General features: G+C 36.2%; 1 protein-coding gene across 6 annotated transcripts in view; it reads left to right on the top strand.

Moving 5' to 3' along the window:
* PATJ (PATJ crumbs cell polarity complex component) overlaps positions 1 to 25,947 on the top strand; it is a 356,206-nt gene that overhangs the window by 23,227 nt on the left and 307,032 nt on the right. For all 6 annotated transcript variants that reach the window (XM_038537344.1, XM_038537342.1, XM_038537341.1 and 3 more), the window contains exons 6-11: positions 1,099 to 1,294; positions 3,850 to 3,978; positions 15,180 to 15,398; positions 18,152 to 18,251; positions 21,106 to 21,197; positions 22,541 to 22,682. In XM_038537344.1, the coding sequence (XP_038393272.1) occupies positions 1,099 to 1,294; positions 3,850 to 3,978; positions 15,180 to 15,398; positions 18,152 to 18,251; positions 21,106 to 21,197; positions 22,541 to 22,682 (878 nt within the window). The remainder of the gene's footprint in view (positions 1 to 1,098; positions 1,295 to 3,849; positions 3,979 to 15,179; positions 15,399 to 18,151; positions 18,252 to 21,105; positions 21,198 to 22,540; positions 22,683 to 25,947) is intronic.

The following is a 25,947-nucleotide window of genomic DNA, read 5'->3' as shown; positions in this document are numbered from 1 at the left end:
ATCCCACTGAGGTGTAAGACTATGATATGCTTCAGAGTCTACTAAGATAAGATGCTAAGCTTGTCCAGGCTTTACTTTCTTGCATGTAAAATGTAACTTTTTTTTTTTTAACTTTATTTTAGAGAGAGAGAGAGAAAGTGCAAGAGGGGAGACACAGGCAGACTCTGTGCTGAGCTCAGACCCCGACATGGGGCTTGACATGGGACCTAACATGGGGCTCAGTGTAGGGCTGCATCTCACAACCCTGAGACCATGGCTAAGTTGAAATCAAGAGCTGGATACTTAACTGAGTAAGCCACCCAGGCACCCCTGTAGCTAAGAGTTGGTTATGAGGATTAAATGAGATGATGCCTGTAATGCATCTAGCACAGTACCTAGTTTCTAACAAGTGCTCAGTAAATACTAGCTATAATAGTGAGTTTTTTTCTTAAAGTTTTGCTAATTTCTTTAAAAAAAATATATATATATATATTTTTTTTTACTTTGGTTAGTGGTTGGGGATTGGGACAGAGAGAAGGGCTTAAATACAGATTTAGAGGTAACATCTGTTGATTTGGAAGTAGAGTTTGTTCTAATAATTGACAGATGTCAGAGAAGCAGAGGATGATTGAGATAGGATAACTGCTAGAAAGATTACTGGTGAACTTGAGGATACAAATACCCCAGTGCGGTATGTTGAAGTCAGGTTGGTATGTTGAAGTCAGGTTGGAAGGTGTGCAGTTAATAGGGGCAGTGTTCTGATTTGTTCAAACCTTGGCAGTGGGGCCCCATTCATTGTTTTTGCTTATTTTTCTAGCCAAATGGATTTTAGTGTGTGTGTGTGTGTGTGTGTGTGTGTGTCTGTGCACGCGTGCACCCATGTGTACAGGTGCATGGGCACTTGTGCATCCACATGTTTAGGGATGCACCACTTAATCAATTAATTGGGTAATACATGCTTTGATGAAAAGTACTCTGAAAAGCTCTGTTATATGATTATTTGAATAAATGTACTAAAGGAAGTAGTGCCATAAGAAATAAACTGCTTCACTTGAATAACAGGTTTTTAAAAATTATGCTATTGTGTCACTTATGATGGAATTTTCTTATTATATGAAGGGATCAAAGATTAAGGGAAAATGATCAAATATTGGCTATTAATCACACTCCACTGGATCAGAACATTTCCCATCAGCAAGCAATTGCATTATTACAACAAACCACTGGATCTTTGCACCTGGTTGTGGCCAGGGAACCGGTCCACACAAAAAGCAGAACTTCTATCAACCTAACTGATACAACTTTGCCTGAAACAGTGAGTTGCAAATTTGGAAAAATAACTTAATTTTGAATTATGCCAATGATTTTAAGAAGTGTAAAGACATTTAAAGGTGTTACTTGTCATACTTCAGGAAAGATGATCATATCTCTAAGTAAAATATTAGCATATTGAACAAGATATTTCACAGAGGATTCTGTTTTTCAATGTCCTATGATTCTCCTTATTTAAGATTATATTTAATGTAGAAGGTGAACTGTTGTATTATGCGTAACTTTTTTGGTGATAGAAATAGTCTTAGGTTCCTTGGTGATGTAGGCAGTTCCTTAATTAAGCTGAGAATTTTTATTAGAGATTTACTGTTGAATATCTTAAGTAAGATTTAGTTATTTATTTAAAAAGATTTTTTTGTAAATTATATTGGATGTTTATGACTAGATTATTGACACTGCAAAATTATAGAAGTTTTCTTTACTTTCATACATTTTCATGTAAGCAGGTATGCTGAGCAATTTAAAAGAATAAAAGTATACATCTCTTTTGGGAATCTTTAAACTTGGTTTATAACATTTTACAGATTTTGGCCTCCACCTTTAGAATGCAAGCGAATAAATCTTATTTTCATATAACACTAAGTGCTAGCTGATTAATTTTCATTCACTGGGACAAAAGAAACAATAGACCGTCTGGGTACAGAACAAGGTCACAACAAAAATTAACATATAGACATTTTCACTGTTGTAATTAGTGATATTTATACAACACAATTTACATAATATTTATACAACACAATTTACATAATAACTACAATGAACAAAGCGAGAGAATGCTTTGCATAGTGGTTAAGAACAAGGGCTCTGCAGCCAGGCTAAGGTGGGGTTCAAACCCAGTTCTTCCTCTTCCTAGCTGTGTCATATCAGAGAGGTTCCTTGACTCTTCCACTCCTCAGGCTCTTCTGCTTTTACTTGGAACTAGTAACAGTATCCACTTCACAGAACTAATATAGGGATTAAAGGAGAATGCATATGAAGAGCTAAACACAGTGCCTGGTGTAGAATATATACTCTATCAATTTTAGCTGTGATCATTAATTCAGGCATATTTTAGCAAATCTTGTTACTTCCCAGATACTAGTTGTTCCAGACCTGAATTTATTATATATCCCAGTATTCTTGGTTATTTGTTGCATAGTAATGTTGTATAGTAACTTTCCAACTTAGTATAATAGTAAAACCAGTAAGTATACCCTAAGAAGCTTGAGATCTGGAGAATTTTGTTCTGCAGTTAGATTATGTGAATTTAATGCACATTTTCTTTTCTTTTTAAGTTGTATTTATTTATTTTGGGGAGGGAGCAGGTAGGGAAGAGGGGCAGAGGGAGAGAGAGAATCTCAAGTAGAGTCCCTGCTGAGCACATAGCCCAATGTGGGGCTTGATCTCACGACTCTGAGATCTTAACCTGAGCTGAAATCAAGAATTGGACGCTTAACCAACTGAGCCACCCAGGTGCCCCTAATGCACATTTCTTTCTTTTTCTTTTTTTAAATGATTTTATTTATTTATTCATGAGAGATGCACAGAGAGAGGCCAAGACATAGACAGAGGAAGAAGCAGGCTCCCTGTGAGGAGCCTGCTTATTATTTGAATAAATGTACTGAAGGAAGTACATTGATATGGAACTCGATCCCGGGACACCAGGATCATGACCTGAGCCTGAGGCAGACACTCAACCACTGAGCCACCCATGCACCCCTTATGCACTTTTCTGATGGAAGCCTGCTAGAGGGAAAATGCTTATGTCTCTCAGTCTGATTTGCACAGTCCTTTTTTGCCCCAGTGGGACCTACTTTTCCTCTCCCACATAAGAGCCTGCTTAATTACTCTCTTTTACCTCATGTCCTCAGAATTTCATCCTTCGCATTGCCGCCCAATTAATCTTCCCAAACCACTGCTTTGTTCCCGTCCTTCCTTTCTAAAGCCTTCAATTATTCCTTTTGCTTATCCAAGTAAGTAAATCCAATCTTTTCACCATATCTTTGACCCATTCTGTTATCTGGTTCTGTTTTGCTCTTATATTTCTCTTTGTCTTGAAAATGTGTGTTTTTCTTTGTAGTGCAATAAAATGCTACCTTTTCCTTGAAGCTTTCCGTAATTCTTCTTCGGATTTGACTTCTTGTCTTTGCCTCCACCTTCCCCCTAATCTTTATAATATTTTAAGATTCTCTTTCAATTCAGGTAAACACATTTATTGGTTCCTCCTTGCATGTTGGGCATGGTGCTAGACATTGGGTACAGATTGGAGAAGGAGGCAACATGTCTCTATCCTTTTCGAGCTATGTGTCTTATGATAAACATTCTGTCTCATATTTTAATTATTTGTGTTTTAGATGATCTTCTATGGATTATAAGATTCCCAAGGGCAGGGACCATGTGATCATCTTTATATCTCTCCTAGACTCTAGAAGGATGATCTGATTACTTGTAGGCATGTTCAATTTGTTGTATATCTGTTCCATTAGTAATTATTGTATTGGAAAACTAAGCATCTGTGTTTCACTAACACTTTGGCTCTTATTTGCCATTAATTTGTAGGTTCATTGGGGCCATATTGAAGATGTTGAGCTCATTAATGATGGCTCTGGATTAGGTTTTGGAATAGTTGGAGGAAAATCAAGTGGCGTGGTTGTGAGGACAATAGTTCCTGGAGGGTTAGCAGATCGGGTAAGTTCTCATTTTGGTGTCATACAGTTTAAATTGTATAGTTTGAAATGTAATTTTATAACATAGATTACTAGGATATATGATTCCATAACTAGAATTTAAGTATTGCTAAATTTTTTTTTATTTCCATTAATGTTAATATACACTCACTTGGTTTTTTATTTGAAACATTTAAGCCAACTTTTTTTTTTTTTTTTTTTTTTTTTTTGGCCTGCGGTTGACAGTCTTCTTGATTCCATCAGAGGACAATATGTTTTGTTGAAGAGCTATTAATAGGTGTTGTATGTTGAATATCTGTGCTCTCTCCCAGTGTATCTTTCAAGGACCTAAATGCTAAACTTAGAAGTTACAGTGATTATAAACATTTGTCCCAATATTATATGGAGTAAATTTCTTTTTTTTTTTTTTTTTTTTGGAGTAAATTTCACTTGAATTATGGTTTTCTTGCATTTAATTCAAATGACTACCCTTCATTATTTAGCAGTGTTTAAATGAAAATGAGCCTCTTTTTTTTTTTTTTTAAACTAGGCTCCATGCCTAAACATGGGGCTTGAATTTACAACCCTGAGATCAAGAGTCACATGCTGCACTCACTGAACCAGCCAGATGCCCCCAAGGGTGGGCCATTTTAGAACTTATGAACTATTTAGTTTTATATTGAAGAAAATGTTAAACATGGCATTTAGTTTTTAGAAAAGCAGTTTAGAAATTTGCTTATAACATCACTTATTAGTGAACCCATAGTATGTGAACTGGCCATGATAGCCAGAATAATACATAAATATTACTAATTCATGTTCAATTACCTTTAAATATATCCCTTCTAATGAACATAAGTAAAAATGAACTTGCCTTGCAAATGCAGCTTTGGGGTAAATTCCTCAATTCCCCATTTCTATTCAAGATTGTTCCACCTTACACAAACTGTGGAGCTGCTAATATTCCTATTTTCAGCCTCTATTTGTATATAGAGAAGCTGCTCTCAGAGTTTGCTTTGTGGGGATCCCTGAGACTCTTGCAGGGGATCTATGGGATCAAGACAGGGAAATGGCATCAAACTGTGCTAGTATTCATTGCATTCTTCACCACCATGTGGCTGCAACAAAAGAGAAAAAAAAGTTGTCTTACTTAAGAAAGTGCAGCAAAAATTTTTATTTCTAGTAAATTTTGACATTTAAGTGCATTTTTTAAAATATTGTTTGACAAAATGGAACATACTGCACAGCACTTTTGCCACACACTGAATTATGATGGTTGTTTTGGGAAAAATATTTGTGAAACAAACTAGCCACCTTTTTATGTGGAAAACATTTAAAAATTTAAAAAAAATTTTTCTGTCATTCAAAAAAGTGTTTTGAAATATGATCTATAGTGTTACGACTTTCAACTGTACAACATGATTTGATGTTTGTTTATACTGTGAAATGACCACTGCAGTAGTCTAGTTAATGTCCATCACCACACAGTTATATGTTTTTTTCTTGTGATGAGAACTTTTAAGATCTACTTAACTGTTTTAGCAACTTTTATATATACAATACAGTATTGTTAATTATCACTTATTTATTCACACATTTGGTCCACCTGTTTCCACCCACCCACCCACCCCAACTTCTGGCAACCCCAATCTGGAATAGCATTTTTACTTTTGAAAGAATAATTAGCAGAAAAATTATGGTTATTCAGACTTGGGTACTTGGCAGACATTTCTTTGAAAATGAAGCAAGCCTGTCACTTCAAGGAAAACAACTGACAGCATTTGTTGGTGATGATAAAATTTGAACTTTCAAGCAAACATTAGAATTCTGGAAAAGTTGTGTTTTACCATGAGCTTGAAATTTTCCAATATTTGAAGATCTTCTGGTTATATTATTGCTGATATTTATATGATTTTTAAAATATTATATAATGAAATATGTCAACATTTGAAAGATCTGCATGAGTCTGTGGATCAATATTTTATGAAGACCAATGTGTGATATGACTATATATAGGTAAAAGTTCCATTCAGAATTCAAGATTGAGCAATAGATTTTAATGAAACCATATTTGAAGGTTTGTTGATGAAGTTGGAGATTCTATATTGCAGCTGATCTTTAAGAAACCACAACTTACCAAGTTTTGGTGTGTTATCAAAGAAGAATGGACTCAAAGGACTATTAAAATACTCCTCCATTTTCCAACTACGTATCCAATTGAGGCCAGATTTTATCTTCTTTTAAGCCAGACATTAAAGAGATTTCCAGGGCAGCCCAAGTGGCTCAGCGTTTTAGCGCCACCTTCGTCCTGGGGCATGATCCTGGAGATCTGGATAGAGTCCCACATCTGGTGTCCTGCATGGAGCCTGCTTCTCCCTCTGCCTATGTTTCTGCCTCTCTCTCTCTCTCGGTCTCTCATGAATAAATAAATAAAATCTTAAAAAAAATTTCCAAAAATATTTAAAAATACCACTCTGGGCCCCCTTGGGTGGCCCAGTTGGTTAAGTGTATGCCTTTGACTCCAGTCATGGTCATCATGATCCAGCAGCACCCTGGTATCGAGCCCCACATCAGGCTGCCTGCTTCTCCCTCTGCCTCTGCCTGCCACCCCCCTTGCTTGTGCTCTCTTGCTCTTTCAAATAAATAAAATCAAATAAATAATATCACTTGGGCAGCCCGGGTGACTCAGCGGTTTAGCGCCACCTTCAGCCCAGGGCATGATCCTGGAGACTCGGGATCGAGTCCTATGTCAGGCTCTCTGGCATGGAGCCTGCTTCTCCCTCTGCCTGTGTCTCTGCCTCTCCCTCTCTTGTGTCTCTCTTGAATAAATAAATAAAGTCTTTTTTTTTTTTAATAAATACAATCTTAAAAAAATACCACTCTTCTCACTGTTTTGCTATAGAAAATGTAGCTTTTATTTGTAAAAAGTGTATACATCAATATATAAAAATATATATTAGCATATTACATGTATTAAATATTTTTATTTTTTTAAATATTTTTTAAAAGATTTTATTCATTTATTCATGAGAGACACACAGAGAGAGGCAGAGACATAGGCAGAGGGAGAAGCAGACTCTGTGAGGAGCCTGATGTAGGACTCGACCCTAGGAGACCAGGATTGCGACCAGAGCCAAAGGCAGACCCTCAACCACTGAGTCACCCATGCACCCCTGTATTAAATATTTTTAAAATTTCTCTATTTTCTAATTCAGTAGAAAACATAGAAAATCACGTAAACAAAAGCTCTTTCAGATTCTCTGTAATTTTTGAGATAAAATTGACATACAATAAATTGCACACACGTAAAATATACAGTTTAATGAATCTGACGTGTTTACTGGCAAGTCTGAAATGTGTAGGGCAGGCTAGAGGATGGAAACTCAGGCAAGACTTGATAATGCAATCTGGACTTTGAAATTTGTAGGGCTGTTTGGCAAGATTTCTTAGGAAACTCAGATGGGATTTCTGTTACAGTCTTAAGGCAAAATTCCTTTTTCTCAAGGAAATCTCAGGTTTGCTCTTAGTCTTCCAACTGATTTGATAGAGCCCCCCCCCCATGTTATCAAGGGTAATGTTCTTAAAGTCAACCAATTGTGGATGTTAATTATATCTTCAGAGTACCTTCACATAATATCTAGATTAGTGTTTCACCATAAAACTGGGTACCATAGCCTAGAAAAGGTAACATACAGACTTTAACCGTCATACCATCTGTCTCCTTAGTGAAGAAGAAGAACATATCCATCACCCACAAGAGTTCCTGTGTGTCTTTGCAATGCCCGTTTCTCCATCCTCAATAATTAAGAGTGTGAAGGGTTTCTGAGACCAGAAAGACTGAGAATGGTCATTTTATGGACTTCAAAACACATCTGTGGCAGAAAATATATTCTTAAGGGTTTTGGGGAATTTTTGTAAAAAGATTTTATTTATTTATTCATGAGAGACAGAGAGAGGGAGGGATAGAGAGAGAGAGAGAGGCAGAGACATAGGCAGAAGAAGCGGGCTCCCCACAGGGAGCCTGATGCAGGACTCGATCCTGGACCCCGGGATCATGCCCTGAGCCGAAGAGAGATGCTCAATCACTGAGCCACCCAGGTGTCCCTGGAGATTTTTTGTAATCTGATAAAAAATGAGGTACTGTGGAATATTCTGATATCTTTTCCCACATATCCCCTGACCCTTAGCAATTTTCATGGGCTTATTTGCTGGAGTAGCATTTTTCAAGATGCAAAGTGGTATAGTCACTGTGAAAAACAAAGGGTCAGATAAATTTAGAAAACACCAAGTTAAACAAAATCAAATAGACTTCTTTACTGTAAGAATTTTCTGAGCTTTTAATATCCTAATGTGCATTAAGAATTGTCACAAGGAGAATATGATGTGCAGTTTCCCAAATTAATCCCTTTGAGATACTGTTGGGAAAGGCCCAGGTCTGATTTTCAGCCTTTACTGGAAGGGATTGTCACTATTTCAGGTCATCAAGGAGGGGGTTGGGGTAAGCCCATCAGTCATGATGCAAGAGCAAATGTTTGTTTATACCAGACATTCTTATCTGCCTAATATACATTATTCCCATGTAATCCTTAAAACAGTCATAAATTTTATTTTCAAATTATAGATATGGAAACTGTTAAGAAATTGCCAAAGGCTACTTATTAGGAAATGATAAAATCAAAATTGAGCCCACATCTGTTTGACTCTGAAGCCTGTCTTTTACTGCTTAAATCTGTTTATCTAAAGTTCATCCTCATATTTTTTTTTTCCAGATGTATACTTGTCCAGGGTTGGTCTAAGCTTATCAGGAAATAGCTCTAGAAGCAAGAGAACTATTGGCTTTTTCCTGTAGGGAATGTGGTGAGGTCTAAGCATAGGAGACAGAGCCATCCCTTCTTCTTTCTTTCATCTCAGCTTATGGCCGATAAAATTTCTTCAACTGGCTCTGTGCTTTGTTGCTAAGCCTTTACAAGTTGTTGCTCATGTAGCCTGACCATAGTTTTAAAAGAATGAATGGGAATTACTGCTTTTAATTAAAATATACTCATGTTTTGAATGTTAATGCTCACTGTTGGCTATGGCAATCTTTATGGTAAGGGAATATAGATGTCCTAGGTCATTAGTTTAGATGTGATCAAGATTGATCATAAAGTGATACCTATGTTCAGCTAATGGGGTTAATTAATCTTTCTTCAAAGAATATATAATGAGATAATAGAAAGTTAGTAAAGGAAGTCAGTATTCCTTATTTAAAAGAGTTTCATGGGAAGCCTGGGTGGCTCAGTGGTTAAGCATCTGCCTTCAGCTTAGGGGCTAATCCTGGGGTCCCAGGATCGAGTCTCACATTGGGCTCCTTGCATGGAGCCTGCTTTTCCCTCTGCCTATGTCTCTGCCTCTCTCTCTCTCTCTCTCTCTCTCTCTCTCTGTCTCTTGTGAATAAATAAATAAAATCTTTAAAAAAAAAAGTTTCATGAAATAGCCTTTTACATTTTCTTTTGTGTTTACAGATTATTTATATATAATCTGTAAAAAGATGAGAATAATTAAGGGGGTGTGCCTAAGAACACCTAACTGATGTCACTGCAGCCTAAAGGGGCATCAGAAATGGATGCATTTGATGATGTGCTATAGGCAAGGCAGTAGGCTAAAGACTTTACATATAGTATTGAGTTTAATGTTCACAGATCAATGAGAGAGGGATTTATTCCCATTTTGCTGAAGAGTGATCTGAGATTTAGGTAGAATAAATAACTGATGTTTGGCCATACAGCTTGATCAAAGTACAGCCAGGATTTGAACTTGGGTGTATCTGACTCCAAAGCCTCTACTACTTGTCCTTCTGTTGTCTTCTACCTCTAATGTTAGAAAGTAAATGAAACGGAAAAATATTGATTCATAATGAGCTTTTTAAGAAACACTTGTTGAGATTTAGTTACAATGACCAATCAGTAAATGTAATCAGGGCCAATTCCATGGCTGGGAAAATTATATGGTATCGTGTAAGGGGAACTAAAAGACTTATAATTTATGTTGTAAATCTGTAATATATAATAATACATCAGTCTTAAATTTATAAATCTATAATATATAATAATACATCAATCTTAAAACCTATAAATCTATAAACCCATATCTATTTATAATCCTCAGATAGTCTCCAAAATTCACAGTACCTGAAACATATGTCTTTTCAGAATTTCATTCAGTTGTGGTAAAAATTCCAAAAATTTTAAAGAGAAGATTTTGTTTTGTTTTGTTTTTGTTTTTGTTTTTGTTTTGTTTTGTTTTGTTTTTAGATTGAGAATGGATAGTGTAAAACTTCATTTAACAGAAGTATCTTTCTTATGGTCTAGAGAAATTCTAGGGCAGTCACATACATTGAATTAACCCCATTCCCTGGAAGGTAACTATAACAATGCAGTCTGTTTAAAAGTCGTCATGAATTATTGACTTTTTGGTGTTAGGCAATTATAAGTAATATTAGCTATCCAGTAATCTTTCATACTAAGAAGGAATGTAACCAAGCAGAGATTGGAGAGTGGGTGTGTACAATGAGGAATTTTCAGTTTAGAATAAGCCAGACCCAGCGTGAGGCCACTGAATAGTTAATTATTCCCAAGAAATTTTGCATTGAGTAAGTCTATAAACAGATCTTTTCCTCATCCTTAAAAATCACTTGATAAGGGCTCTGGGAATTTGAGGAGGATAGGATAGATGTTTTTAGATCTAGTATCTTCCTTTAGTTTTTTGAGGGAAAGAGTGTTCATTTTAAAAAGTTGCTATTTCCTGCCAATGTTATATTGCCTTTTGATTAAAGATCAATGATAGAACTGGCCTGGAATCAAAACTAGAAGTTTGTTTTCTGTGTTTTTGTTTTGAAAGAAACAACTTTGATTTCTTAACTTTGTAGGTCAGGCCTGAATCCTTTAGGTTTTCAAATATTTTATATTTATTTATTTATTAATTAAAAATATGTTTTTAATTAAAATATATTTAAAGAATTATTATTTTTTAAGTAGGCTCTATGCCTGATATGGGGCTTGAACTTGTGACCCTTCCATCAAGAGTCACATGCTCTGCTCACTGAGCCAGCCAAATGCCCCTCAAATATTTTTTTTGAATTGAAATTATCATCCATACTGCTTATCGGGGAATTTAAAATGCAAAGGAATACATTTTTTAGCTTATACCTGCTAACTTAGATTAAAGTTAATAAATAATACTTTTAGCCTTTTCATTCTAATGCAAGATATCTTATTACATCAGCTGTATTAATTTTTGTGCCTTCCATACTCTCTAGCCTATATGCATAATTGTTTTCCTCTTTTGAAAGAACCTATAGGTTAATATACTTTTATATTTGAATGTTTGATTAGCATGCTAAGTCTTTGAATCTTGGCATAGCTATTTATTGGCTATCATTGATTTATGATTTCTGTTAAAGAACAAAACCCTATGCCTTTTAATTTCCTTGCATAGTAGACATGTTATGGAAGGAGAATGTTGATCAAAAAATATCAATAAAATGCAATATTTGGGGCTGCTGGACTTTTTTTAAAGATTTTATTTATTTATTTATGAGAGACAGAGAGAGAGAGAGAGAGGCAGAGACATAGGCAGAGGGAGAAGCAGGCTCCATGCAGGGAATGGATGTGGGACTTGATCCCAGGACCCCGGGATCATGCCCTGAGCTGAAGGTAGATGCTCAACCACTGAGCCACCCAGGCTGGCTGCTGGACTTAAACAAGGTAGCTGTCATTTTGGTGTCTTTCCTATCAGTCTGACTAATGATTGTGTTTGCACTTATGAATTCCTTAGAACACCTGTTTTTCTGGAAGACGAAAATGTTTGACTTTCAGTGACAGATGCAAATTATCTACATCATTTAAAATTGAATAGAGGTAAAATAGGAACAAAAATAGTGCCTAGGAAGTGACTAAATATGTACTTATGCTGAAGTGCCCTCCTTTGGCCAAGCCAAGTTCACTTATTTGACATATTCTTTATTCTTGATCAGGCATAATTTTGTTCAAGAAGAGTTTGATTTATAGAGGCAGCTTTACCCTTGTTTTTCATCATGACCACTGTCTTTCTCTTGAGTAGTTACTTGTTTTATTTCAGGTTGTTGCATTGATACACTATCAAATTATTAGTGCTTAAAGTAGAAATCCACCAATTCTTATTTCCTCTTTGCATCTATGTTTTCTCTACATCTTTGTAAATGTTTCTGAGTTGAATTGCATTTCTGTTTTTCTCCTTTTCTCCTCTTCCAGTTGCTTCGAGGGCCTTCTGCAGACTTCACAACAAAGCCCATAGTTTTTTACTTATTATTTTGATCTGATACCTTCCTTCATTCAGGTTTCTGCAAAATTGGAGAAAAGGAAGGATGGAGAATAGACTTTTTCTTAAGTCTTTTTTTTTTTTTTTTACTTTTTTTTCTTCTGAATTTCATCTAAACCATATAAATGGTGCCTTTTGGAGCCAGGAATATGGAGCCTAGCACTGTACAAGCCTGAGGGGTCATTGCTCTATTCTCAGGCTGTCCTTCTCTCTCAGTTGCAAAATATCTACTTTTCATCTTCATTTTATTTAAGCTTTTTGACAGTCATAAGCAGTTTCTTGGAGAATAGGAGAAAAGTAAATTTATTGACTATTAGTGTCACTCTGGAGGTATCCAAGTATGAGACAAAGGACTAAATGAGAACTGGTTTTTATTTCAACTGGGTTGGACTTTGATTCTCTCATAACCTTTGTGACCTTGGCCAAGTCACTCAACCTTTCTGAATCCCATTTGCTCAAGCTGTCCCTCTCTGAATGAGATGATGCATAAAAAGACCTGTAAAGTACTAGGTAGGTATAATTTTTTGTAACCAACTATGTTTACATCTTGGTATCTTTTTATAGTAAAAAAGAATTCAAATTTTGAATAAAGAGAATTCACAATTTCTGATGAGGTGAAATGCAGATCTGTTGCTGTTTCAATAATTTGACAAATAGAGGTAGAATGGAAATATTAAACATTTATTTTTATTTTTAAAATTTTATTTATTTATTCATGAGAGATGCAGAGAGAGAGGCAGAGACCTAGGCAGAGGGAGAAGCAGGCTCCTCACAGGGAGTCCGATGTGGGACTCAATCCCAGGACTACGGGATCACACCCTGAGCCAAAGGCAGACAGTCAAAGCTAAGCCACTCAGCTGTCCCAATATTAAACATTTTAAACTGCTATGCTTTTTGATAAATTGTGTTTTAAACTTTTCTGTGTATGAAATATAGATATGAAAATATATATTAAAAAGTATATATAATGGCTATGCACTTCTTTTTTTCTTTTGGGCTATGCACATTTTAAATAATGACAATAGGGACTCCTGGGTGGCTCAGTGGTTGTGTCTGCCAACCAAGAAATCTTAAAAAAAAAAAGTTAAAAATAATAATGACAATAATCACCAATGTATGTATTACTTAAAGAAATATAACATTTAAATAAAAATAACAATAATTACCCATGTACATATCCCGAGCTTAAGAAATAGAACATTATGTATCCTTTCTCTAAGTTCTCTAAATTCATCCAGAATCCTAACTTTAAATATATTATATGCTAATGACTCTTAAATTTAATATATGGCCTGAATTTTTTTTTTTAAGATTTTATTTATTTATGAGAGACATAGAGAGAGAGGCAGAGATACAGGCAGAGGGAGGAGCAGGCTCCATGCAGGAAGCCCGATGTGGGACTCGATCCCAGGACTCCAGGATCACACCCCGGGCTGAAGGCAGGCTCTAAACCGCTGAGCCACCCAGGGATCCCCTGGCCTGAACTTCTTTCCTGAACTCCAAATTTGTATATCCAGCTGCATATTTGGCATCTCCACTTGCATGTCTAATAGGATCTCAGACTGGATATCTCTAAAACTGAATGCCTGATTTCTACTTCTATCTGTTCCTCTGTAGTCCTCTTTCTCTCAACTAATAGCAACTTTCTAGTTGCTTAGGATTAACAACTTGGAGTTTTGAGTCCTTTTTTCTCTTCATACCTCATGTAGAAGCTATCAGTAGAGCCTGTTGAAAGTTCATTAAGAATACATCTAGAGGGGCACCTGGGTGGCTCAGTGCTTGAGCATCTGCCTTTGGCTCAGATTGTGATCCTGTGGTCCTAGGATTGAGTCCCGCATTGGGCTCATCTCAGGGAACCTGCCTCTCTCTCTCTCTCTGCCTGTGTTTCTGCCTCTGTGTGTGTGTGTGTGTCTCTCAAAATAAATAAATAAGATCTTAAAAAGAATACATCTACATCTAGAGTCTCCTCCACACTCCAACTGCTAACCCAGTCCGCAGGCTAGTATTATCTCTTTTTAGGTTCCTATTGTAGCTTCCTAACTGGTATCTCTCTGCTTCTGTTGCTTCCTCTCCTATAGCCTGTTTTCAGTACAGAAGTTTGGGGGATCTTGGTAAAAGAAGTCAGATAATGTCCCTTCTCTGTTCAAAGCCTTTCAATGACTTCCCTTCCCACTGGTTCAGAGCAAATGCTCTGCACTGCTGACCTCCAGTTAATGCTCCCATCTCCTCTTAATTACTCTACTCTTTGCTCATCCTCTTCCAGCCATACTGACATCTTGCTGATCCTTAAACATGCCACTGAGTTTGTTGGCCTTCAGAATTCCTGGCTTGATGCCGGAAACTTCTGATCCAAACTCCCGCCCTTTTTGCAGCCCAGGACTTTCTGATCTCTCCCTATCTTTGTGGTCATTAATGCCCTGGCTCTAGGCCATTAGGCATGAAGTGATGCCCTCGCGTAAATGTCCATTTTAGAATTCTAGTTACTCTTCTTTTGAACACATCCTCCACCTCATCTTTTTTTTTTTTTTTTTGGCAAAGATTTCCTTTTCTCTGTTGCCAGTTCAGCATTCATTAAAACAATACGCTTTTTTTTTTTTTTAAAGATTTTATCTATCTGTCCATGAAAGAGAGAGGCAGAGACATAGGCAGAGGGAGAAGCAGGCTTTTCATGGGGAGCTTGATGCAGGACTTGATCCCAGGACCACAGGATCATGCCCTAAGTCAAAGGGAGATGCTCAAACACCCAGGCGTCCCATTGAGCATATTATAGGTGGCTTCTTTGTCAGCCATTCTACCAGAATTGAAAGTCTGATGAATTGATTATTAGCTAGTGAAATTAAACCATTGATTTGTTGGAATAATTTTGTTTTTTTTCTTCAATTAAAGGATGGAAGACTCCAGACAGGGGACCACATCTTGAAGATTGGTGACACAGATGTGCAGGGAATGACCAGCGAGCAAGTTGCACAAGTGCTAAGGAACTGTGGAAATTCAGTCAGGATGCTTGTTGCAAGAGACCCAGTTGGTGAAACTTCTGTAACCCCTCCTACCCCTGCAGCCTTACCTGTTGCCCTGCCTGCTGTAGCTAACAGGAGCCCTAGTACTGTGAGTATATAAATAGTTCTTCTGCTATAAATACTAGTTATGAGACCCTGCAAGATTTGAGATGCCTTCGACTCAAAGTGCCATGTGAGTATGAGTAGTGCCTCCCAGTGAAGCAGAGGAGAGCCCAGTTGGGAGACATTAGACAAGTTTGATTTTCTTTTTTGCTGTTTCTCAGCATCATTCAACCTCACTAAACTTCAGCTAATCATCTAGTAAATTGGAAACTAATATTTGCCATTTCTTTTTTAAAATAAAGGCTTTTCAAAAATTTTATTTATTTATTTTAAAGTAAGCTGTATGCCCAATGTTGGGCTTGAACTCATGACTCCAAGATCAAGAGTCGCATACTCCACTGACTGAGCCTGGCTGGTACTTGCCATTTGTATGTCATTAGAGTGGTCACCTCCATATATGGTCATCCACATATTGGATGGGAAACTAAATACTGGTCAGTGTAGAAGTTATCACAGGAACAGAATGAATAAAGGGAATAGATAATAATATATATTATAACCATTATAATAAACAATAATCATTATTGTTATCAAATACCCAGAATTGTCAAGGTCATCTGCAATTCTTACAGGAATTCTTCAAGATAGGTCTTATTCTTTCATTAAGATAAGATCATATTAGCTGAAGGAACTCAAGTCTAAATTACTTATTTAAGGGGTGCCTGGGCAGTGCTTGAGCGTCCGCCTTTGGCTTAGATCATGATCTCGGGGTCCTGGGATCAAGTCCCACATCAGGCTCCCTTAGAGGGAGCCTGCTTCTCTCTCTGCCTATGTCTCTGCCTCTCTCTCTGTCTCTCATGAATAAATAAATAAAATCTTAAAAAAAAATAAATTACCCATTTAAAAGTCATATAGTGAGGGGCACCTCGGTGGCACAGTTAAGTGTCCGAAACCTGATTTCAGGCAGCTCAGATCTTGATCTCAAAAATAAATAAATAAAATCATATAGTGAGTAAGTTGCAAGCTGGAATTTGAATTCAGATCTTTCTGGTCTATTCTAGGATCTTTCTAGCCATGTCACAGGCTCTGAATCAAGGAGTAATAAAGCTAAAGAAAAGAAATAGTTTTTAAAAGGAGGGGCCGGGGAAAGAAAGGAGAAGTGATTTTGGTGGGGAGGGGTAGAAGACCATCATTTATGTGTATTTGAGGGGCTGTTCTAGAAAATTGTTTGCCTCTCCTTGGAACCTTGTGAATGGAAGTTTTCTGTCTGAGATGTTAGCATCATTTGTTTTCCTCTCTAAATCGGTTGTAGCCACTTTCTTCCCCTCTATTACTCTAGCTGTCTAGAGCCTTCATTTCAGTAGTGGGGACAATGTAGCTCTGTGATAAGTGAGAATTTGATGCAATTAACTGTTTCCTTTCTAATGTTAGTCGTTTGAATTGAACCATGTTTTTAGACATTTTATTCTTTATTTTATTTTATTTTTTTTAAAGATTCTATTTATTTATTTATTCATGAGAGACACGGATAGAAAGAGGCAGAGACATAGGCAGAGGGAGAAGCAGGCTCCATGCAGGGAGCCTGATGTGGGACTTGATCCTGGGACTCCAGGATCACACTGGGCCAAAGGCAGGTGCTCAACTGCTGAGGCACCCAGGTATCCCGACATTTTATTCTTTAAAAGAAATATTTTAAATTAGAAGTATGAAAGTAAGTTTTAGTTGAATATTTTTTGCTCACAATAATTACAGTAATTTTTACCATTTGTTTCTAAACTTTTCTTTACATTTGTTTTTTTTTTAAATATTTTATTCATTTATGTGAGAGAGCACGAGCAAGGGGAGGGGCAGAGGGAGAGGGAGCAACAGGCCTCCCACTGAGCAGAGACCACCCCTCGCCCCACAATGCAGGACTCGATCTTGAGACCCTGAGACCATGACCTGAGCCAAAGGCAGATGCTTAACCCACTGAGCCACCCAGGCACCCCTGGGTTTTTTTTAGATAAAAATTTATCCTGAGTGTTTTCTAAATAGCTGTATTAGTTTTCTGTTGTTGTATAAATTATCACTAAGGCACCTGGATGGTTCAGTGAGTTAAGTGTCTGACTCTTGATCTCAGCTCAGGTCATGATCTCAGCTCCAGCCATGAGATCGAGCCTCATGTCTCGTACATGCTCTCTCACTCTCAAAAACAAAACAAAACATTAAAAAAAAAAAAAAAAAAAAAAAAAAACACCAACAACACAAACTTAGTGGCTTAAAACAACCTGCTTTGTTAGTTGTGTAGGACAGAAGTCTGGGTGGACATGGCTAGGCTCTGCTTAGATTTCTATATGACCAAAATTAAGGGCTGGCTGGACTCTTATCTGGATGCTCTGCGGACAGTCCATTTCTGAGCTTATTTAATTGTTGGTAGAATATATTCCTTGAAGCTGTAGGACTGAAGTCTCTTCTTTGCTAACTATCAGCTAAGGACCACACTCAGCTCTTCCAGAAATGTAACTTCTCACAGACCTCCTACCACAAGTCCAGCCTTTATGCTTCAATTTCACTTCCTTTTCTGTGGCCATCTAGAAAACTCTGCTTTTGAAAGGCCCCTGATTAGATCAGATGCACCTGGATTAATCTCCCTTTTGCCACATAATGGAACATAAACACAGCAATAGCACCAGGAATCAAAGTTTCTGCCACAGGTTCTAAAAAAAAATACTTGGCAAACCATGCACAAACTGACTACACACAGTTATGGAATTAAATAATGTGTATCACTAAAATTGTTTTTTTTTTTTTCCCTTTTAGGACAGTTCTCTTTATGAAACTTATGGTGTTGAGCTCATTAAAAAAGATGGACAGAGTCTTGGGATTAGAATTGTTGGCTATATTGGAACTGCTCATACAGGTAAATGAATCATTTTATATTTGGAAATAATTGTAAAGGGTGTGAAGTTTTCTAGATAGTAAAATTAAATAAGTGCAAATTTTAATACTGAACAATAAAACTGTGTTATCTATAGTGGCAGCCAGTTACTTTCCAGTGATTAGAGATTTATACTTTTATCTCAGTAATTTTATAGCTGACTTGATTGTCATTAGCAAAAGGATCAAATTGTATAACTTAGTGTATAACATTTTTCTAAGATAGATAATTATAAATATTGTGACTGTTACATATTCTGACATTTTGGATGTGCTAATGTAAAAGGATTACTGTGTATGTTTCATATTATGAATGTCAAAAATACTGTAATTACTAAAAAATAATATAGAATAAATTATTTAATTGGAATTATTTTCCTGTCCTTTAAAGGGATTCTATTGTAAGAATAAATACATGGCCCAAGTATCTCTGAATAACACTGCCTCAACTCCTACATGCAAAGCTTTGGTAACTTATTTTAAGAGTTACTCTATTATTAGTAAGACAATCATTAAAGTAAGGAAAAATAAACCTTTTGGACAAATATTTGCTCATAACATGAATTCCGAGTTATGAAATGTTCTAGTTTTTAAAAAATAACAAGATTAGAAAGTTGATTTTTTAAAAAAAAATATTATTTTGCATACTTACAGCAGGTGGAAAGATTAAGAGTGCTAATGTATTCAAAGTCCTGAGTGAAATTCATGTCAGACCACCTTGTGCTATTTTAGCCTAATGAAATAACTGTTTTCAAACCTTTAGACTTTTCTAAGTGCCACCTTTATTAGGCTCAGAATTTAAATGAATTCCAAAAGAGCTAAGTATGGATTGTATAATAATGTTGGGGGGAAAAAAAAGCTATATTGAATAGCTCTTAATATGCTGTCTCATTAGAGAAATCATGGCTTAGTTCCTAAACTTGTGGCTTATGAACCTTTATTATATAAAGTTTTTGGAGTGTTCTTGTAAACCTAACAATATACATACCAAGTCAAGTGAAAGTGGATAACTGATAGAAAATTGAGAAAATTTGATACTTATGTTACTGAATAAAGGAAAGAGTCATTTTACTTCTTTATTCTCAAAAGAAGTTTTGGAGACTTTGGGAGAGGGAGACAGTGGCAAATCCAAAAACGAGAACATTTAAAAACTCAGTATGGTTTTTAACATGTAGTCTTTCAGAGTAATTTTTCCTTTATTCTGTTCATTGGACTTTTCAGGGAGTTACTTTGCTTAGTTCTGAAAGGGATAGAAAAATGAATATTAAGAAAAGTCTAGTCTGAGAAAGGAATATGTAAATAACTCTTAAATGTTTAAGAATAGGGGATCCCTGGGTGGCTCAGTGGTTTAGCACCTGCCTTCAGCCCCAGGCATGATCCTGGAGACCTGGGATCGAGTCCCATGTCAGGCTTCCTGCATGGAGCCTGCTTCTCCCTCTGCTGGTGTCTCTGCCCCTCCCCCCTCTGTTTCTCTCATGAATAAATAAATAACATCTTAAAAAAAAACAACCCACATTTTAGCCCTGGGCTAAAGGTGGCGTTAAACCGCTGAGCCACCTGGGCTGCCCTAAAAGAATTTTTTTTTTAAAGATGTTATTTATTTATTCATGAGAGACAGAGAGAGAGAGAGAGAGAGAGAGAGAGAGAGGCAGAGACACCATCAGAGGGAGAAGCAAGCAGGCTCTATGCAGGGAGCCTGACATGGGACTTGATCCCGGGTCTCCAGGATCATGCCCTGGGCTGAAGGCAGCGCTAAATGGCTGAGCCACCCAGCTGCCCTAAAAAAAAAAATGTTTAAGGATAAATGAAATATGTGTCCTAGCAGAGATATAAGCAAACTATCATATGGCAGATGAAAGATTAAATTTGACAGAACAAAATAAGGAATTCACAGCCATTTGTGGTAGGAATGGAAAAAGATTTTAGTAGAAGGGATGAGATTTAGAGGAAGAAAAAATGAATTAAAAAAAAGGGATATGACATCATGACAATATTTAGTGTTTTGGTGAAATATCAAGTCTTGTGCGTGTGCGCTTTTGTTTTGGAGGGATGGCAGTTGGAAGATAAGTGTAAAAAAAAGTTTTGGGCAGATTATGGAGGTCCTTGAATATGATTCTGTGAAATTTGCATTTTAATATGTAGGAAATAGGAATTCATTGATGTTTATTTTTCTTCTATAGACAATATTGTGAGTTCATTTGAAATGAAAGAATAAAAATATAAAATCATCCAAACTTACAGTTTTTCATTTTCTATTTTCTCTTCTAGTCTTTTGCCCATAGGCATGTATACTTTTTATATAGTTGTAATTTTTATTTAGCCATTTGCTTGTATTTAAATATTTTGTAATGTAAAGATTAATGTTGCTAAGTTTTAAAATTAATTTGTTTTTAAACTCTGTGTGTACTTTTCTATGTCTGGGAAGCTAACATGAGCAGTGAACTAAATGTAGGCAGGAAGACCAGGTAGGAGACTCTTGTCTTAGAGCTGGTGAAAAGTGATAAGGCTCCAGGGCCTGAGGAAGAAGGAAGAAAGCCCAAGAGAAGAGGATGAGACTGCCTGGGCTCTCCTGAATTCCAGCTTATAGTGCAATTTCATCAAGCTTCCATTACTGATTATTTTTCCAGAAATAGTCATCAGTCACATCATTTCAAATTCGGGTCACTTGTGATGGTGACAGTTTGAAATAATCCATCAATTTCTCTGCTTGTGTTCAAAATAGTATTTATCAAGCCTCAAGTCAGCCCCTGTAGCTAATTAACCTCTTGATATGAATTTTGCAATCAAGGTCTAATTAGAGCTTTCTTCCATTCTCCATATGTTTTCATGTACCTCAGGGGAGGCTTCAGGGATTTATGTGAAAAGTATAATACCCGGCAGTGCTGCATACCACAACGGCCAAATTCAAGTGAATGACAAAATAGTTGCTGTAAGTAACTACCCTTTGTCTTATAATTGAATCAGGTTGGGGAAAAAAGTTATCTTTATTATAATATGTGTGAGAGGAGAATATCTTCATATGGTCTCATAATGTTTTAAAAAATTAAGTTCAGTGAAATTTCATTGATTTAGACTCGTAGGGTCCTAGATTTTTTTGTTTTTGTTTTTTGTTTGTTTTTTTTTTTTTTTTTCACTGTGTATGAAGAAAGGAGTCACCAGCCATATTGGCAGGAAAAAATATATATACACACACATATACCTGAAAGATGATTTAGCATTCTCCTAAAAATGACTTTCAAGCACCTCTGTGTTCTTTAAACTCAATCATTTTATATACATTTTAGTAGGCTATTAATTGGCTCTTTTTATCTCTTCATGGAAGTAATTTTTCTAACAGTAATTTTTAGTACATACAAAATTGAGATATTTTATATATTGAAGGATATAATAATTACCTTTTGGCAATTCAGACTGGTCTTTTCTCCATTTAGTGGAAATTGGTTAAGCTTTAAAGTTTATTTGAACAATACTTTTGAAGCATAAACATTCTACATACACACACACATTTAATTTAGTGATTTACATAGAAACAGATGTTTGTAACTATCATTTGAATCTTTGTTCTTCAGGTCCATCTAAGGAAGCATCTTTCATGACTCTTAGTTTAGGAAATGTCCTGTAATTTGCAAGGTATAGAGGCAAGCAATAGCGGTGGATGCTTTGGAGAGAATACTTCTGGGGATAGCTAAAGTAATGGTTTGGCCAGCTTAAGGGAATTGGGTGGAACCTGAGGCTTATTTGTCCTGATGGACTTCAGAAATGAGGATTGGGCTTGACTTAGATTAGTAAATCTGTTTCTTGAATATACTTTTTCACAGCACTAGAAAACCCAATGCGGGGATATCTGTGTGTCTCTTCTGGAAAATACCACATAGTTATAGGATAGTGGGATGAAGTGTTGGATGACCTCTTTGATTTTTTATAATAATGGCTTCTACTTAGTACGTCTTAAGAGCTAGGTATAGCAGTTGACCATCTTTTATAGGACTTTGAATTTTGAATAGCAGCAGAGACTAAGAACTTTGACCTCTCGGGTTGTCAGTTTAATGTGTGACTCTGTGGAGTGTAAGTTTGAGTTTGCTCTTTAGGTTTTCAGGAAGCTTGTCAGCATGTTTTACTACCAAGTTTGCATCCTATTCAAAGATAATTACTTAGGTTTAATACAAATTCACTTTGGCATGAAATGAATTGCCTAATATTATTCTGCCTTGTTAGAATTGAAAATAGCAGTTACCTTGAACTCTCTGTTTAATGTGTCTCTTCCTGTTTTAGGTTGATGGTGTGAATATTCAGGGTTTTACCAACCAGGATGTTGTTGAAGTATTACGAAATGCAGGGCAAGTGGTACACCTAACTCTAGTTCGAAGGAAGATGTGTTCATCTACTTCTCCCCTTGAACGGTCTTCAGACAGAGGTAGTTAATTCCAGTATCCCTCTCCCCACCGCATAGTCTGGGCTTGGAAGAATAGCTTACTTGGGGAAGTTGTTCTGTGAGTCTGGGAAGGAAAAACTGCCTGTCTTTTTGTAATGCAGTGATGGAGAAATGAATCAGCTCATTTGTGCATTGAAGAAGAGTTTCCTTGCCTATTATAATGTGCCAGTCCAAATGTTAGAACGTGAACCCTGACATGCATTAAGCTCTGAGAGCTGTTCTAAATGGGGATGGAAATCATTTTTCCAAAAAGCTTCTAAATTTCATTTATTACTTATATTTGAATAATAAAGCTTCAACACCTTTTGTTCTAGGGGGCTCTCATTTGTCTAATGCTTTGACATTTTGCACACTTCAGATTTCATATTACTTCTAACGATATATTTGATTCTAATGTCTCCTGATTTACTCTTTGAAATACAGAGGGGAAAAATAAAACCTGGATTTCTATTAAGAACATTTTTATTTGTGAAATATTTGTTATTTTGATTAAAGAATAGCAGATTTTCATCATAGAACAAATACATAATAATATGCATGGCAGTTTTTTAATTATCAAGTTATTAATGTGTAGATCAACAAAATTTGACAATCCTGAAAACAAATTCAATTTAAGATGAATGACTAGTTATAGAACTAGCGAGTAAGAAATAATTCCATTAGAATTTGTCAGAAGATGAATACATTTTGCCCCCCCCTCTTCTGAAGATATAATAAGCCTGGAAGCCTTGCTTTCAACTGATATTGATTTATATTTAAATTGGAACTTTTTAAGTTTTATGTGATAGTGGAAATTTTGCCGCTGAAAGACAGATGCCCTGTCAACTGCATCGTATGTATGAAATTAAAAATTGCCTAAATAGTACAAATTGTACAAATGCTATATTGACCTTAAAAGGTTTACATAAATATTTATATCAACATAATGGTTTTTAATAGCTCTGATAGAGCCCTTGGCTTCAGCCTACTGTATCAAATAAAGTATGTCATCGGCGAATTAGCAATTCTTTCCTGCGCATGCCTACATTTTAAATTTATGTTGGAATAAATTTTGACTCTAAATTTGCACTTCTTCCATGGTTGAGAGGACCTTCATGTGGATTTTACTAGCATCCTTGAAAGAGTGGTCTACCATAGCATTTATCACGCCCTGTTGGAATCACCTGTTTTACATGTAGCCACTGTAATATAGGGGAAGGGTGTTGCCTTTGTTCCCTGCCCCATGTAACAACACTTTTGTGTGCCTTCCATAGCCAGCATTTTGTCTATTTTACTGAAGCAAACTGTACAACTTCTAGCTCTTGTGCAATACCTTCCTCTACCATTCTAAAACTGTCTTTTTCTCCTCTAAACCCCTACTGTTTTGTATACCTTGTATATCTTATTTGTGTACCAATTTGTATATTACTTGCAGCATGCAATTACATCATGTACTGCTCTGTACTGTAAATTCTGGTATGTAGCTATTTTCCCCACCTGCGCTAGCAGCTTCTGGCCGCATTACTTTGCCTAGTACTAGGCTGTGCTTTTAGTGTGTATCACCGGATTAACGATCTAAAAAATTTATGTATGGTTAAAAATGTCATATTAAGATCATAGGAACTTAAAAAAATTTTTTTACAGTATTTGTTTGTCTACACAGATTTTTCCATTTGAGAAAGAGAGTGCACAATGGCATGCATGCCTAGGGGGGAGAAGCAGACTCCCTGCTGAGTGCAGAGTCCCAGACTGGATCCCAGGAAATGGAGATCACAACCCAAGTGGAAATCAGAAGTCTAACACTTAACCTACTGAGCCACCCAGGCGCCCCAAGATCACAGAAACTTTTAACTGGTTATATTTTCCAACTTTTTATAGTTGACCCTTGAACAACACAGGTTTCAATTGTGTAGGTCCATTTATACATGGATTTTTTTCCAATACAGTACTATACTGTATTTTCTTTCTTATGACTTTCTTTTTTTTTTTTACTTTTTTTCTTATGACTTTAATGACTTCATTAATGACATTTTCTTTTCTCTAGCTATATTATAAGAATATTGTATATAATACATATAATATACAAAATATGTTAATTGACTATGCCTATCAGTAAGGCTTCTGGTCAATAGTAGGTTGTTAGTAGTTACACTTGGGGGGATTCATAAGTTTTATATTTTTTTTTCTTTTTTCTTTTTTTTAAGATTTTATGTATTCATGAGAGGCAGAGACACAGGCAGAGGGAGAAGCAGGCTCCTCACAGGGAGCTCGATGTGGGACTCGATCCCGGAACCCCAGGATCCCGGAACCCCAGGATCACGCCCTGACCCAAAGACAGATGCTCAACTGCTGAGCCACCCAGATGTCCCTATATGGGTTTTCAGTTTCATGGAGAAGGGGAAGGGCCCCTAACTACCTTCGTTGTTCATGGGTCAATACTATTATAAAAAATTTTGAATGTATAGAAAAATTGAAAAATAACAAATACCCACAAACCTACCATTTAGATTCAACAGTTACTGTTTTGCCATATTTGTTTCATCTATTTCTCTTTTTTCCTTAACCACTTAAGAGTGAGTAGTAGACATCATGACACTTTAGTTTGTAAGAATAAATCTGTAGTTTGTAAGAATAAAGATATATAATAATATTATCACATCAAAAAAATTAATAGTAATTTCCTAATATTAAATACTTAACACATACTTAAATTTGCCAGTTGCCCCCAATGTCTTTTGTAGCTTCTTTTCCCATTTCCCCTTCTCTGAAATAAAAACCTCATAAAATCAAGATTCAGTCACACATTGGACTTACTGCCTGCGTTGTGTTTCTTTGGTTTCTTAATCTAGAAGCACCCTCCCACCCCCCCCGCCTCTGTGGCACAGACTTTTTGTAGAGGGATTTGTTCATTTGTCACTAGAATACCACATTCTGAATTTGATTGTCATTGTAATGTAATTTAACTACTTTCTCTATCCACTATATTTCCTGTGAGAAGATAGATATAAAGCCTTAGTTAATCCAGGTTAAATATTTTTGGTAGGAATACTTTATAAGTCATGTGTGATTATTTAAAAAATGATCTAAAATGACTCTTCTTCAACCTTTCTTGTATTTAAGAGATATGTAATGACTTGCATGCTTGAGATTGAAAGCTTTGGATATCTTATTACGTAGCTCAGTTTAGCTAAGGCAGGAACCACTGCAACCAAGGGAATTCTCTCCAGTTCCCTTGCAGTTCATAAAGTTACCTATGTAGAATTAATTT

The sequence above is a fragment of the Canis lupus genome, chromosome 5 (genome assembly GCF_011100685.1).
Source record: "Canis lupus familiaris isolate Mischka breed German Shepherd chromosome 5, alternate assembly UU_Cfam_GSD_1.0, whole genome shotgun sequence".
In the NCBI taxonomy this organism is placed as follows: domain Eukaryota; kingdom Metazoa; phylum Chordata; class Mammalia; order Carnivora; family Canidae; genus Canis; species Canis lupus.
The sequence above is the reverse complement of the archived record's forward strand: the minus strand, read 5'-3'. Positions and strand labels throughout refer to the sequence as shown.